Below are 16,309 nucleotides of genomic sequence, written 5' to 3' on the forward strand. Positions count from 1 at the left end.
ACGAGTACATAAGAGAGATTTCTCTTTTTTCTCTTCTCTTGCCTACTTCCTGTCCAACCAATATTATCCATTTCATTCCTCCCTTCTTCTCCTTCTTTTTATGGTCACTTATCTTCCCTCCAAAAACTTTTTTTCTCATTTCATCGCCGTATAGTTTTAGTTTCACTCTTCCATTTCACTCTAATTCTTTTCTCAGAACTCACAAAGTACTCTCGGAGACAGAGCAGCCAATCCAGATACATATAGATACGGTCGAATCTGTGAGCACTGTCTTTGCTCTCGATTAATGATTCGACGCGAGGTCATTTTTCTTTTTTCTTTTGCTCCTCTGCTCTGTTCTTCTCTCCGATGTTACAGTTGCTCGTTCTCTTTCAACGAGATGTACGATCCGGAGCACAGGTGAGACAAAAGATGATTGATGTCTGAAATAATTAGTTGATTTAAGAGATGCATGGTGTGCAAACGAGTCCTTAGTTCAATTTGAGCCAGATGAGACTGCAAAGATTTGTGCTCCATGGGAGAAGTTTTGTGTGGTAAGTGAGAAAAGATACAGTATTCCTAGGATAATGAGACATTTCAGACAGCAGTAAATACAATTAATAAAGCATTCACAAGTGTGAGTAGAGGATGTGGAGAAAGATGTTCAGAACTATGTGAATCAATCGGATATGGTCAAGATCAGGTGAGAGCTATTTCAAAACATTTTATGATGAAACGGGTGCTCTGCTAGGTCAAATGGAATAATTGGTTGGTCACTAGTCTTGCTCCGATACTCCAAGTAGGGTGTAGGAGCAGAGAAGAAGAAGAAATTAAGTTTGGTTTGGAGAATTTTATGGTAAGACTCGAATTCGGATTTTTTCAAATTTTGAGCTCTTTTGTTTTAAATTTCCGAAACATCCGGGTTTTCAATTCACACCAATTAGTCTAAAATTGAGTAGGACTTAGCTAGAGAATGATATTTCTTAGATTAGCTTAAGAAGGAAAAATACATCTATCATTAACCTCGATATGTTGACCAACTTTTGTACTTTTTTGTAAGCGATCGAAATTCGAATCTGACAATTCTTGAACCAGTAAGACTCATGGTTTTGAATTATTCTCTGTTCATGAGGCCAGAAATTTTGAAATAACTTGTTAAAACATAATTTCTGAGAGATTCGGAATCTCAAAAGAGTTCTCAGATTCCCGCAAATAGAGATCTCATCCCTAAAATTCTTTCGTCGTATAATGTTTAATGCGTATATTTAAACGGCACCTCAAAAAGTGAATTATGAGTTTTCTTGTGGTCTTCTAGACAAATAAACGAACGAGTTGGTCATGAATTTGTGATGATGTCGTGGCAACCAGAAAAATGAGGAGAAGAGCACTGAAAAGAAGCGGAAAAACAACGACAAGTTGTATACATCTGACGACGTTTCACGCACTCAAATCCCACCCACTTTTTTAGTTTTGGGGCGGTGAAAATGTGGAAGAAGAAAGAAGGAAAAAGGAGGTCAGAGAATAAAAATATAGGTGAAATATGGATATGAACAAGGCCATTTTGGTTTTACGTTTCGGAGAAAAAAAGATGAGAGAGCAAGAGATCATAGAGAATAAAAGAGAAAGAGAAGTGAATAATTTCTGTGAAATTCAATACGAAGACAGGGACACTTTTGGATGAAAAGCAAACTGGAGGAGGGTCCGAAAAGAAGAAGAAGGAAGACGTGGAAGAAAATGAAAAAGAATATTGGACTATTGTGATGGAAGAAGAACAAGGACAGGTGTATGCTGCTGGTCGAATGAGCAAAGCAGAAGATGTTGAAATGGGTTGAAAAAGTGAAAAGAGGAGAGGTTTTGTATGTGTAAAAAGGGGATAACAATGGGTTTAGGTGGGAGGTGTGGTTCCGAAGAAAAAAGAGAAAAGATTGAATGGAAAGAAAGAGCAAGAAGGCGTGCGAATACTTCCGGAATTCAAGGAAATTGCTAGCAACACTCGCAGTCCAACGAGTTCCATTTTGACCACCCAGTCTCTAGTTTAGCCACGTGGAAATGGAAATAAAAGTATATTCGAAAAAAAAACGAAATGTTGTTTGACGTCGGGCTTGAAAGGGGATTCAGATGAGGTGACAGGTGAAAGAAGATACGGAGAAAAGAGAAAGAGAGAGAGAGGTAACCTATGTTTATTGACACACTTTTTTACGAGGTGTCATTGCTCATGAATTGAGTTTACGTCGTTGAGAAAGAAGAAGATCTGCAAAAAGTATTATATTTTCGGTTTGAAGAGAAGATAAAGGAGGCGTTCCCAATGAAATAAACCTGTGATTCAAAATGGAAATAAAAGTAAATCCTTCCCAACAAAAGATTCAATTTCCCCTCTGACAATACCGGACATCACAGGAAATTGGATTTTCAGTTCAGACGTCATCAACGATATTCTAATCTTGAACACGAGTTCAGAAGTTCTTGACTCCGCCCACTTTTCTTTTATAGTTGTACCAAGTGGTGTTTCCTCAGTCTAACTAAAACCATGTGTTGACTTCGGAGAGCAACTCAAAAGTCATAAAATGAATACAATGAGTTGTAGTAGTCATCAGAGAGAAAAGGAGAAAATGTTTAAATTTCCTGTTTTGCAGGTGAATTGTGATGATTGTTGTGAGGAAGATCTGTGCAATTCCAACTTTTCTATTCAATATTATGAGGTTCTGATGAGCAGACAGTACACTTCATGGACAACTCCATTGCCTGGAGAGGTGAGAAAATAGAATTTATACTGGCTGACAAGACAACAAAACGTTTCTTCTTGAGGTGGAATTCAATCGAAAAAACAACATAAAGTTCCCGTATTCATCTGGTTCAAACTATTTGAATTGCTTATTCTTGTCTATTTTATCACTTTTGTCTTTCACATTTTTGTAATAAATAGTTATCAGTATCTAATGAAACAAGGAAATCCAACAAATACTACAGTAATCCTGCAGGAAAATTGGAAAGAAAAAGCACGGAAAATGAAAAAACTCAAAGCATGCAAGTCAAAAAAAATCTTGAAAAAAGAAGAAGAGGGGGCATTTAGCTGTGAGAAAGAGAGAGCCGACAGAAATATGATCTGCCCTGTTTGACGCCCCGTCCGGTCACAAAGAAGTTTTTGAAAAAAGAGAAATGAAGAAGAAACAGGCGGTCCAGACAGAAACAACACGTGTTTTTTGTTTCGTTCTTTAGCTCAAAGACTGATGAGAAATTGTTGAACTTTTCAAGAATGTTGAAATTAAATCATATATCGAGATGAGAAAATGAGGGGATGCGATCGAGTGGAGGATGAAGACATGGCTTGATATTTTGAATGCTGGAAGTATCACATGGCTAGGTATTCAGAGTAATTCAAACATGGGATTTAAAATAAGTCTTCAGAAATTTTTTTTTAAATTTTCATATGGAAAACTTGTTTCATTTCAGAACTTCAGTTCGGACGAATACAACAAACGGGGATTGCCTTCACAATTCTGCGTTGGGAAAAATTAGAAAGTCTCACAGTCAGAATCAAAATTAATCGTTTTTGACAATACGATGAACATTTTTTTGAACATTTTTTTAGTAAGGACCATGTAGTGAAAATCAGGAAAACACAATTCGTGCAGGTAGTAAGTACGCCTACGCCAACTCCCATACGTTTTGAATAGAAATATAGGAAAACTGTCACTTCATATCAAAATCAAGCAAATCCTAAGAGATGAATCATGACAGGTAAGAGGTAAATTACCCCTTTAACTCGATCCTATTTCTTGAAACAATTGACATGAACATAAACATTCGAGAAGATCTTTTCGGATATCCGGAAAAAAAGAGGACCATTATTCGAATCAAGCGGAAAATAAACAAATAGAGAGATCTCTCTTTCTTTCTAATACTGCCAACTTTTATGTGCTCCTTTTAAGAAGACATCTCCTTTTTTCTTCTTCTTTTCCATCTATATCTCTTCTCAGTGTGCACCCGTTTTTATCGAAATAAAATCTTAATGTCACTTTGTGCGTAGGGGGAAAGGGGACACTTCCCCCGGGATATGCTCTTGATTCGTTTTCGTGGAAGAAAACGGGGAGCCCGGGACGCCACTGTACCGCCCGATTTGTCGTTGTGTCGCAATGCTCATTTATCTTTTTGTGACTCGTTATTTTCCCCGATGCTCTTCTGCTTCTTCTCTATTCTTTTCGGCCTTTGAATCCTAGAAACAAAAGAAAAGTCTCCGGGAAAGCCAATAGAAGTCAAATCAATTCTCGTCAAAGTTGAAGAAGAACGGGACAAGTTGAGTCCAGAAAGTGGGTTGGAGAACTTGAAAATTCTTGAGAAAAAGAGAAAAAGCAATGAATTCCGGATGGAAAAGTTCCGGCGATTCACGCAAAATGTGAGAATAATTGCACAGAAAATGGTTTCCTCTAAAATACCTTTCCGATTATTTCTCTCTTGTTTTTCGAATGTATATAGGAGTGGTGTATTTATGAAATATATTTCAAAAAAACTCGTACGCCTACAGATAAAGTGTGCTTTTGAGATATGAAGCAGTCTAAAACTGTTTTCCCGTTGCTCAACCACTTCTTTTTATCTGAATCGGCAGCTATACCTGGAATTGAGTGATGGGTCTTCCTCATTAATAAAACTTGGAATGAAAAACAATACGATTGATTCTCGTGGCTTCTTGTAGGTTATTGCTGATAAGATCTCAAAAATCAGATGGAACATCAAATGTTTCAATGTAATGCCCTCAATTTGTTTGGTGAAATGAGATGCTTTGGTTTTCAAAAAAAACTTCACAAATTGTTAACAATAACTTGAATTTGTTCTGTATTTCACTTATTTCCAAATACTTGGTGGAGGACTTAAAATGAGCCGGAAGTGAATGGAGTGATGATGGAACGGGACAATAATAATAATGAGAAAACGAATCCTTTTGACAAATGACAAAACAAAAGAAATCGGATCGGTCAGAAGAAGTGACAGCAATGGATCATGGATATTCTCCAAAACAATAACAATAGAAGACCCGGAGAGTGAAAAGAGTCAGTCTGCAAAGCAGATCAACGAATGGACAGATTGAGAGAGAGAGAGACGTTCAGTTGCAAAAAGAGAGACCACTTGAATGCTGAGCGGAGCAAGAGAGGTCATACGATCAGATAGGTTATCACAACACATGACGATTGGTGGTTGTGGAAGACTTGGTGTGGAGGAATGAGATGAGTAAAACACGAAAAGAGAAAATGAGCACGGAGATATCAGGATGAGATCACTCCCACTCACCGATCAACTTGTTTAACACCTCCATCGAAGAGGTCGAAGAGCACTGACAATTGGTTTTTTGCAAAATAAACCCTCACTGATTATATTAAAAATATATAAATATTTTTATTCTAAACTCATGTCAGTGAGATTCACTCGGCTACTGTGGTGTTACGGTAGTATTCAGAGAAACAAAAACCATCATAGTCAAAGACTTAGATTTTAAAAAAACACAGAAACCAACGACAGTAAACTCATCAGAAACATTCAAATTTTGTGAAGTGATATGAAGATTTTTCTTGAAAAACAAATTCGAAAAAGGTTCAAAGAACAGGAACTTACATATTTCTGCCCCTTCAACCCCACAGACATCTCAAATTTGGTCTTCAAACTATTTCTACTTCCATGATTTCTTTCTTCCTGAGAAAATATTGAAAATCAGTGAACCTGAAGATTCTAAACTTCAGAAAATTTCGACGTCGGTGTCATGAATAACATGAAAAAAGTTTGAAATACTTGAAATCGTTTGTCCAAAATAACTTTGGCGTAAATTGAATCAAGCCACCCACCTTTCCACTATATTTTGTTGCTCTTTTTGGTGCTCACGTGGATATTCCAATGTTCCACTTCAGTGAACAATTTCGCTCCATTTTGACGGATCGGAATGATCAAAAAGTACGCGCGCCTACTCGCTCGGAAAAACGAAAAATTTGTTACGGCAAGGGCAATGCGACGAAAAAAGAGAAAGAGGAGAAGAGAACAAGAGTTGATTTGATTAAGAAAAAGAAACGGATATACATGTGCAACATGAAACCGCAACAATCGAAACTCTTTCCTACATTTTTCTTTGTTTCTGAAGATTTAAAGCATCTCTCCGAACTGAAGGTTCTAAAGATTTTTGTTGTTTGATTCTTTGTATACTTTTCAATTCAACTCCAGAGAATGTTGCAAAAGTAATAAAATGTTATAGAAAGATGCAGAAGAAGCACATAATGTTTGGTATTCAAAGTTAGTTTTGGAGCTAATATTACAGATCAATTAGATACATTGAATAAACTCTCTTTAAAACGACACCAAGGGAACATGCATGAAACTCATCAGATACATCATTCAACTCAATCTGAAAGAAGACTTCTTCCGGCGGTTTCTAGACAACCTTTGGGCAGTACGACACTTCCAACTCTCATGTTTAAAAAATGATATATCCAAGGTAGTTTTGTCATACGTATGCATACAGCCTAACGTGGAATGATTCGTCCCAAGATTCGTCTCATCGAATACAGTCCATCTTGTTCTTGCCGTTTAATAAACCCGTTTCAACGAATCGTTTTTAGTTTTCTTCCCGTCCAAGACTCGAATAGGAGCTTGATTTCCCCATCCCAGTTGGGAAGAAGAAACTTAAAACATGAACAATTTATCTGACATTAAACGATATCGAGCAAGTAAAAGTAAGAAATATGTGCGAAGTGGCAAGCATGTGCTGCGCTGCACGATAATTGAAAATATTATATCACAGTTTTCTAGCAACGGGGTTTGTACATTTTTCACAACAAGAAAAGAGGAGAGAACACTGAAAGCAATTGTTTGAAATCGTTCAAACATTCTTCAACGATGCCAATATATTATCCATCTTGTAAATTGATTCCTCATCCATCTGCTTGTAATAGAAGTCTCTTTTTCGGACAATTTCTCGAAAAAGTGCAATACAATCCTTCGCTTTTACTGCTCGCTCTTCTTCTACAACATTCACTCCGATTCTACCCGGAGTGGTAGAAGAAAATAGTACAATTTGTTCTAGACACGTGTCAGTTATCGCTTCCAATGCATCCAATGCGATTGAACCATCCGTCTGATTTTCACTAATGATGCATTCTGAAATACCGAACCATTTTAGGTCATCTACGAATCTATGAAACTCACTGGTTATCGTTGGAAGATAAGCGTGACATGCATTCAAAGACCAGAGGTTTCGATGTGTCAAGTATCTGGCGGCGAAGAGTGTGGCGTGTTCGTCCTTTGCAACATCTTTTTCAAAGTTTCCTGGGTTGCACCGCCTATGAAGAACTCTCAATCGACGAATATCTTAAGAATATAAATCAGTAAATTCATTGAAAAATACAAACATACATTTGTTTTCGCGCTTGGCCGCAGCTCCAGTCTGATTTACAGCATCGATACATGAGGCCCACACCGAACTTTTCGAGTGCAAAGACGAATCAAGCGATTGTGATGATGTGGATGTAATGGATTCTTCGTTTTTGGTAGCGACAGGAGCAGTTTGAGTACCTTTCTTCTGTGCAACTGAAGGAGTTTGACGACTAGAACGAGTGGTAGAAGAAGCAGGCAGATCAGTTTCGCTTTTTGAATGACGGCCCAGATAGGTTATGGTTATTGCTTGTTCTTTCGTACGTCTGAAGAATAATTTTTTGCAAAAACCATGTGTGTTGACCAGGTAAACTAACCGAGTTGATGCTGATCTGGTTTTTGGACCACTTTCACTAGATGCCGCTGTTATTACACGAGCTCTAGTCTTCGATGATGGCTTGTTGTTCGTCGTTGTTGATGGTTTTGGAGGATAAGCTCCAAGCATCTAAAAATTGAATGACTTGGAGGAGATACGAGTTAACGAATAAGCAATCAATGAGGAGGAACATTTATAAATATGTATTATCACGGGCTCATTTTTGAACATTTCACTGTATTTCGAAGAATTCGTTGAAGAAACTGTTACACATGTGTTAGCAAAGAATATCGATTGCATAAAGTATTGAATAAATTACCAGTATTTTGTCAATAAAGAAAAAATATCAGTCTTCAAGAAAAACGTCACTGTCAGACTTCACGGCAAAAGCGAAAAAGAAAGATGGACCTCGCGCAGCTCGTAGAGTAATTCGCGCTCGTTAAGTCGTTTTCGTGGCGAGACCAAGGCAACAGAAACAACAATCCTTTAAACCGATGTATATTACAGGTTTATTTGAACACGCGTAAACACATGAAAAGGTAAACACGTGAAAAGTTCAGAATGTAAAATTCTAGTTCAAAACATCCTGCTCACTTTCTTTCGCAATTAGTAACTTTTACTGCAGAGGTTAAGCAGAACAAATAGGTAATTTCTCGACATAGTCTGTCTGACTGGAACAAATTCAATTTAAGTCCGTGCACTTTATTAAGGCAATACAAAAAGGACAATAGACAAAGATTTCAGAATACAAATGGAAGGATATCTTCAAATGAAGTACATACGACTCTTGAAGTCTCCAGCAACCGAAACACAATCCTGGAGAATTTGATCAGAAGAAGCATCTGGGAGAGAGAAAGTCTCATCCTCAACACTCGAAATATGCGACTTCTTTCCTTTTCCACTTCCAGTTCTTACATTGAGCAACGAAGCAAGAGATGAAGACATCGAGTTGGTGTCACAGTCAGCATTATCGGCAAGACCGCTGAAATAACAGTTTCAGATTCAAAGGTTAATCGATTAGATACTTACAGCTTTCTTTTGACGTGACAGCGGGCACGAGTAGCAACCAAATCAGCATAGTAAACAGGGGTTGGAATAGAGACAGAACGAGTACAACGTCCATAGGTGTGACACATTCCATAAGTGATACTCTGGATTTCATCAGCAGTAAACTTGCATTCGTCGAGAAGAACATGATATCTCGCAGGACGAGAAGTTCCTTGAACTCCATAGTGAGAACACAAGTAGAAATCAAATCCTTCGGGAGAAACAATTCCAGTGTCGACAGTAGTTCCAGGTGGAACATTCTTTGCTTTTCCAACCATATCATTCGGGAATTTACAGAAGATTCGAGCATGATGTCTCTTCTGAACAACAATGTAGGTGATTGGTGGACGGAAATCTTCTGCAATTGCAAGACAGGCGGTACGAATGGATTGAATCTCTTCACGAAGAACTTCCGAGAACTGTCCTTCCGAAACTCCATCACGATAGACGATAATACGAGCTGGCTTTTGCTTGGTGTGTCTGAAATTAGATTACTGTATTCTGAGAAGAATGACTCTAAATTTACCTGTAGAAAGTGATAATTCTTTCACGAATAGCATCGAGCAAGTAGACAACCGACTCGCGACATTTCTTCTGCACTTTCACATTCGCACCATAAGATTGTGGAAGCAAGTCTACGTTGGCAACAATCTGAAATCCAGAATATTATTCTCTTTTCCCGCACTTCCTTTTCCTTACAGCAGCCACCGATGGCATATTCATGCGCATTTCAGCTTGAGTTGGATGGGTGACATCGATTCCGACAACCATTGTTGGCTGATCCACAAGGTATTTGTTGGTAATTTGATCAGCAACGATACGACTGTTGATTCCGCCCATTTTCATGTTCAACTTCAACACAATGTTGGCACAAGTAGCTGGTGTTGGACGACTGACATTCTTCATGAGAACACATTGAGACATGATTCCATGAACAATATCAGATTGCTCTTTCACGGTCACTGAAATTCAAAATTATAAATCTAGAAATTGAGTGAAATTCTTACTGTAGATATCCGAGTTTTTAGCCTGAAGAACCACAATAATGCAGTCACAAACAGTGCTAGTGACACGATATTCATCAGCAATTTCAGTGAACAAGGTGCAAACATCTTCCTTCGATCTACCGTATTTGACAAGATCCGGCCAACGAGGAAAGTTCATTCCCATTGCAGTTGCTTTCATGGTCAAAGATTGACAGAATGTCTGAAGATTCGTTTGATCACGTGGATCCACAAGAGCAATCATCGAATAACTACGGCATGTGGCTGGCATGTAAAGCGTCTGGTGATCCATTGACCATGATCCGTCCTTCGGAAAAACAACTGGATTCACGGAACGATTGTTTCCTCCGAACATAATTGGTGGTGGTTGAATGACACGAGCAGTTGTTTCAATCATTTGAGAAGAGACGGCAACTCCGAATTCACGAAGGAATGGATCCGTCGAGAATGAAGCCTGTGCAGCCAATTGTTTGATTCTCTCCTCACGTTGAGTCGCATCAACAGCAGCAGCCTGAAAATTACTTTTTTCGATTCTATTGTATATTTCCTCTCTGTTACCTTGATGATAGCACTTGTTTGTTTCTCAGTCATCTTTTTGTTGTACTTCTGTGGAGAATCAATAAGACAATGCTCCATTGGCAAGAAGATGTTACGAGTTGGAGGTCCAACATGAAGACATGGCAACTTCGGATACTTGAGAGGTCCGTACTTTTCAGAGAAGTAGTCAGCAACCGAGCAAACAACTTCACGACCTTCTTCATCAATTCCTTGGAACCTGAAATTCAGAAATTCGCTGTAACTTTATATTAAAATTAAACTTACATGAGCTTGTCAGCTGGAAGTTGAAGACTGTTCACCTTGTAGACACGGATGGCATTAGGACGATGAGTTGCACGGATTTTCATTCCTCGAATTGAATCTCCGAAGATTCTCGATTCGAATTGGGACAATTGGGTCTCACGACTCAAAGTATCCATAGTGAATGTGAGTCCATTTCCTCCAAAATCATCACGACCTCCTCCGTTTGGTGGTCCTCCACGATTACCAAAGTTACCGTATCCCCCACCTCTTCCTCCTCCACGTCCACCACGATATCCTCCTGGACCTCCTGGTCCTCCTGGGCCTCCACGTGGATTGTTGTTACGGTTCGGTTTGGAAGTTCTCTCATTGAGAACATCACACATGAACTGGAGAACAGTGATACGAGTCTTGTAGAAGGCAGTATGGGCCACGTCAATGTTCAACAATGGACGGTAGTTACTTGCAATGTGAGCACTCGAAAAGAATCCAGTCCACATTTCTTTTCCACCTTCCAGATCAAGAGCCTGTCCAGCTGCAGTTGGAATACGGTAGCAGGAAGATTTCCAAGTGTAAAAGTTGGCGGAGTTCTTCAAAAGAGGACAAGTCAACGATTGGCGGCAAATGATATCCAAAATTTGGATGGGAGTGAGAACACGTTCATCCAAATTGTTGGTACGAGTACGTTGCATTTCCAACAATACTGGTCCAACATTTTGGATCGAAATGGCACAACGAGTACGATCACGATTGTCTTTCGGAAGAGTGGCCTCACAATCCAGACGAATTGTTGCCTCAGGGAATTCCAAACGAGCAACAGTATAAAGTTGGTGGGCACCATCATAAGCCAATGCATACTTGTTATGGAAGATGTTCGGATGATCAGACACTGCCTTCCAGAAGATGATACGCATTTCATCTCTGAAAAAAGAGAATTAATATAAATCTGGAAGGTATATTGCTGACTTGTCCAGTTTTCTGCATCCTGGATGATGCACTTCGACGTGATATTGAATCACAACCATTTTCGGATTTTTCAAATCAACAGCAAAGAAGTTGGATTTGACCGGAATTTGACGACCGATGGTTCCAAGTCCTGGTCTTGCGACGACTTCACGCATGTTCAAGCAAGCTAGCTCCTGAAAATTATATTTTCTACTTGAATTTCTTTTTTTCTACTCTTATACCGAAAGAAGAAGAGGACTCAAATCTCTTGGAGAGTCCGAATTGTACGAGACGGATCCCTGATCATCCACGAACGCCGGTGGAGACAAGGAACCGTTCGAGCGCGGAGAAGCTTGGCCAGAAGCAGCACGAGAAGTTACCGGTGGAGACATTGATCCGGAGCCTGAGATCCCTGTAACAGGGGTGTACTCTTGGTAGAAATAGAATAGATATTCAAAATTTTGAATTCAGAGAAATGAAGTGGGAAAAAGGGGTGGAGTTTAAGGGGGATGAGATAAACTTTACGTGACCTTCTGATGAACTTTCAGATAAAAAAATAGTTCATCTGAAGTTCATTTCTAGAAGACCTTTAGAAAAAAGCTTAAAGACCTTCTTGAAAACTTCGATTCAATAAATGCACCGGTGCCAATCGAGAGGTCTCTAACTACAATTTCAGACCGAATATGCAGAGCCAGGAATGCAGTTAATTTCTGCGTCCGCGAGCTAAACTAGATTGAAGCATGCAACGCTGAAAACCAGCTTCCTAAAATTCTAGACTTGAGTTGTCTGGTGCCCCGCCCTTTAAATTTCACCCCCATTCCATCCATATATCTCTGAAGCTCTGTAATATTACCTGAACTAGTCAGAGTATTGTCCACAACACTCGTCGCATTCCTTCTCGACATTTCAGTTTCTTTTATTGTGCCCGTACTACAAAAATCCAGATGTTCTCGAACCTCCATCCAAAAAACTTACCTTTAGTAGAGCGCTTTCCGAAGAAAATCAACAAACTGAATCTATCTTTCTCTCGTTTTCTTCCTTATCGACCCCTAGCTGATCTTATCATCACGCGGGGTTATATATATTTGGATTAACACGTTTTTAAACTATTTCTCTTTTTCTTTTCTAATGGAAAGACAAAAAGGAAGGAAGCTTTATTCATAACGGTTACATAAATAGACAAAAAAGAATTCAGCAAATAGAGAGAAAAAGAAGAAAACAGTTAGTTTCCAGTTGGAAAGAATGAAGAAAATTCTGAAGTGGGTGGATCAAGAGACGAGGATATTGTGTAAAAAAATAAAAAGTGTTTGCATAAACACTTTTTTCATCTTCCTACTAACAATGAACTCGCTTTTTCAACGGTTTTTTCTTCCGTTTTATTGGATCCTTGTTTCAAAAAATTGCGTCATTAAGCTGAAAGTTTCTATATTCTTTTCTCCAGATTTCAGCAAAGTGGTTTAATTGAGAACAGTCAGATGATTAGATTATCTCATCTCTTTGTTTCTATTATATGTTTTGAATGAAAATTGCAAAACCAGTTGATTACTGTAACGTTTGGATGTGTTTCCAATCTACAGTATCGACCAAAAACTTACGAATTTTATTTGTTTCTGTTGAAAAGAACGAAGCTTCAGATATAACAAAACTCTCAAAAGAAGTCCATTCCAACAGAAAACTACAAAAAACGAATTTACCGGGTACTGTGTTTCGTCCACAATCCAGATATTGCCTGCGACAGTCTAAGCAGTGATTCATCCACAATCAGCTCTCATTTCTCCTCTTCCCTTCTTTTTATTCAAAAAGTCCTTATTCCAAAGTCTCAACTGTCAATTTCCTCTATTTTTCTGACCACTTGTCCGAAGTGAATTCGTGCGTACTTGCGCAACAAAAGAGGGGAAATTTCGAGTGGGCGGAGTCTGAAGATGCCGTCAAAAAGTAGATCATATTCTTATTTTTCGTCTATCTGCCCCATTTCATTTCACTTTTTATATTCAAACAAAAACAGAGAATTTCGATTCAGGAGCACACGCTTTCTCAAGGAAAAGGAACAATGGGAATAGAATGGAATTCACTTCTTTCTTTTATTTGTTTCCTGGTTTTTATTGAGAGAACTGGTAGGTGAAAAAGAAGAGAATGAGGAAGATATTTGATGAAATTACAGATTCATGCACTCCATTCGGAAGAGAAAGTTTACTCGTATCACCAACAATGCTCGGAGTTTCATCTTCTTCTGGTATGTTTGTTCTTGAAAATTGTCTTATTGTAGTTTTTGTAATTATGTCATTTGGCTAACTAACTGATAATTACTTTTAAATACGCTCACAAAGAGATCTATCAGAAAAACGTAACTTTGAAAAAATGTTTTTCAATTCTTCAAAAAGTTGCTATCCGCTGAAGGATAAGTGAATTTCTGTAAAATTTTAACTCTTGGACTCTTGGTAAACCTTCAAACTTGCATCTCTCAAAATGTACTTTCATTGCTCCAAACCACTCAATCTCTCTCAATTTCTCACTCTCTTAGGTTCGGAACCAGGACTCTCACGACCTGCAGTAACTAACAATAACTTGTTTCCACAGCAGTCAAGTGTTCGAGCACGCGGCGAGAAGAATACACACTTTGGAATTACGAACGGAGTAGCAAAATCGAATAAGGAGATGTCTGTTTGTAAGAGAGAGAAACTGTTCAAGAATAAATGAAAATATATTTATTTTAGCTCTGGGAGTTGCATCAACTCCGTCAATTCTTGATGCGAGCGAACTGAATTGTTCAGAATTCGATGAATTGTGTAGATGGAGGAATGTTGACGGAATGTTTGTGGATGAACTTGACTGGTATCAAGGATCTGGAGAATTAGATAAGACGAGATTAGCAGTTGCAACAGCTACGAATGTTTTACCTGGTGAGAGGACATCCGGACACACAGACAGACATGGTCATCAAACTTGTTTCAGAAGGACAATACGCGATCGCTGCAACCGACATGATTCAGTTTCCGACCATCAAAGCCGTTCTAGTTTCTGACCAAATCTCTTGTCAAGTTGGAGATGGAGAGATCCGTTTTATGTGAGACCATTGAACCCCTTTTTGTTATATTTTTGATAAAACAGGTATTGGACATCTCCAGAAGTTCAATTGAAAGTTTGTGTCAAGAAATCTTCCAAAGTCTACCCGGATTTCGATTTTTGTAGGCAAGTTTCTTTCCAAAATTCTGAAGAATTTGAAATAAAATTTCTAGAACTTTCAGTCAAGCAATTGAAAAGAATGATCCGGGACCAGTGTTCATCAATATTCCAGATCAGGGACCAGTTCCTTTTCAAATTTATATTATAGCGGATCACTTTACATTCAATTCTGAAAATCTGAAAGGTGGATTCGCAATAATTGACTCAATCGAATACTATGCAAGAATGTGTAATTCTGAAGAAAAGGCATCATTTGATTACAATCGAGTGAGTACTTTCAGATGTTCTATTCGATATGATAAGCATTTCAGAAAGGATCTGATAGCGTTCCATTAATTCCACTGGCAGAATCAAAAGATGAATTCGAAGATTCAAGTTCTCATGTAACGGTAAAAAGAGAATCAGATATTGACTCCTCATTCGAAACTCTTCATGCATTTGAAGCAGTTCCTCCAATGAATTTTCAACTTGGAATTCCGAAAGGATCAGGAGAACGGACTGGAATTGTAGATTTCACTTCGAAACCTGATGGTCTTTTCATGAATTCTATGGTACGGTATGAGTTAAAAAAATCTTCTTTTCTTTTAATAGCCGGCTTTTTGAAAAGATTTCGCCCTATATTCTAAGAAAGCATCTGAAGATACTCCTTTCTTTTGTGGGAATCCGTGCTTTCTCGCATCTTTTCAGTGCAAAATGGGTCACATACTAGAATAAAACTCTTGGTTTTGCCAATGTACTCAATGTCAATCTTTCGATATTTGATACTTTTCGAGACTGTAACACAGACAGAAAGTTGCTGCGACGTTTTCAATTTTTCAGATAAAACTGCGTCGCCCAGCAAGCCAAGAAACCAATGACATCAACGAGGAAATCATAAACTCAGAATCATTCGATCCCTCAGTTTCCACAGTTTGTGAATCAATCGTTTGCTCATTTAATGAAACAGAAAAATGTTCAAACATGGCATTACAATCGGATTGGAGTATTGGAACTGGATCAGTTGGCAATCCATTGACAGGCGTGAAGGGAGATGCTTCATCACTTCCATTCAATGAAAGTGAGTGAATACCAGCAGCAAAATACACTAACAGAACGGTTTCAGATGGTTCGTATGCATACATTCATGGCCCACAAATGAAATCTCGTCTTCAGACTCCCTCATTTAATGTCGATAAAGCAGTTACAATCGTATTCTCTTATTACAAGGTAACCACTATCATCCATCTGAACATTTAATATTAAATTTACAGGCCGATAAAACAAGTCAATTTCAAGCAATTTTGAAAAAAGAGAATAAAGAAGAAATCGTGGCTTATGAAGCTCCGAAATTAACAAGAAATTCAAGAAGATGGTTCAGAGAAAGTTTGAATATTTCACCAGGACGATATGATTATGTGAGTGAATCACTACGAATTCTGAAATTTCTAATTTTCGTTTCCAGATTGCATTCGAAGTCGCCAATCTTCGACCTAATCATTATGTTGGTATCGATGAAATGTTTGTTGTCGATGATCGGAGAAAATCATTTTGTTTTCACAGCCACTAATTAATTCGATCTGAAAGCTTTATGTTTCACAGATTTTTTATCTTAGATATTTTTATTTCCGTCGTTTTACGTGTACACACAGTT

The 16,309-nt window shown here is 38.3% G+C and overlaps 4 protein-coding genes across 4 annotated transcripts; 2 read left to right on the forward strand and 2 right to left on the reverse strand.

Annotated features, from left to right (window-relative positions):
- Positions 1 to 379: 379 nt before the first annotated feature.
- GCK72_009540 (uncharacterized protein) lies at positions 380 to 10,110 on the forward strand (the record flags this gene model as incomplete). The annotated part of the gene is made up of 7 exons (XM_053727423.1): positions 380 to 399; positions 446 to 533; positions 581 to 682; positions 2,613 to 2,729; positions 7,136 to 7,248; positions 9,778 to 9,877; positions 9,925 to 10,110. The coding sequence occupies 7 exons, from the start codon at positions 380 to 382 to the stop codon at positions 10,108 to 10,110; spliced, it is 726 nt and encodes a 241-aa protein (XP_053587000.1).
- Positions 6,836 to 7,831, reverse strand: GCK72_009541 (uncharacterized protein; the record flags this gene model as incomplete). Its single annotated transcript, XM_053727424.1, has 4 exons — positions 6,836 to 7,113; positions 7,162 to 7,323; positions 7,369 to 7,652; positions 7,704 to 7,831. The coding sequence occupies 4 exons, from the start codon at positions 7,829 to 7,831 to the stop codon at positions 6,836 to 6,838; spliced, it is 852 nt and encodes a 283-aa protein (XP_053587001.1).
- Positions 8,468 to 11,888, reverse strand: GCK72_009542 (uncharacterized protein; the record flags this gene model as incomplete). The annotated part of the gene is made up of 9 exons (XM_003113068.2): positions 8,468 to 8,684; positions 8,732 to 9,229; positions 9,276 to 9,400; positions 9,449 to 9,711; positions 9,757 to 10,264; positions 10,312 to 10,528; positions 10,576 to 11,472; positions 11,518 to 11,690; positions 11,739 to 11,888. 9 exons carry the CDS (start codon positions 11,886 to 11,888, stop codon positions 8,468 to 8,470), a joined length of 3,048 nt encoding a protein of 1,015 aa, XP_003113116.2.
- A 2,074-nt stretch (positions 11,889 to 13,962) lies between these two features.
- Positions 13,963 to 16,225, forward strand: GCK72_009543 (uncharacterized protein; the record flags this gene model as incomplete). The annotated part of the gene is made up of 9 exons (XM_003112998.2): positions 13,963 to 14,161; positions 14,211 to 14,396; positions 14,449 to 14,560; positions 14,742 to 14,946; positions 14,991 to 15,230; positions 15,499 to 15,736; positions 15,782 to 15,885; positions 15,930 to 16,073; positions 16,121 to 16,225. The coding sequence occupies 9 exons, from the start codon at positions 13,963 to 13,965 to the stop codon at positions 16,223 to 16,225; spliced, it is 1,533 nt and encodes a 510-aa protein (XP_003113046.2).
- Between the last annotated feature and the right edge of the window lie 84 nt (positions 16,226 to 16,309).

The sequence above is a fragment of the Caenorhabditis remanei genome, chromosome III (assembly GCF_010183535.1).
Source record: "Caenorhabditis remanei strain PX506 chromosome III, whole genome shotgun sequence".
In the NCBI taxonomy this organism is placed as follows: Eukaryota; Metazoa; Nematoda; class Chromadorea; order Rhabditida; family Rhabditidae; genus Caenorhabditis; species Caenorhabditis remanei.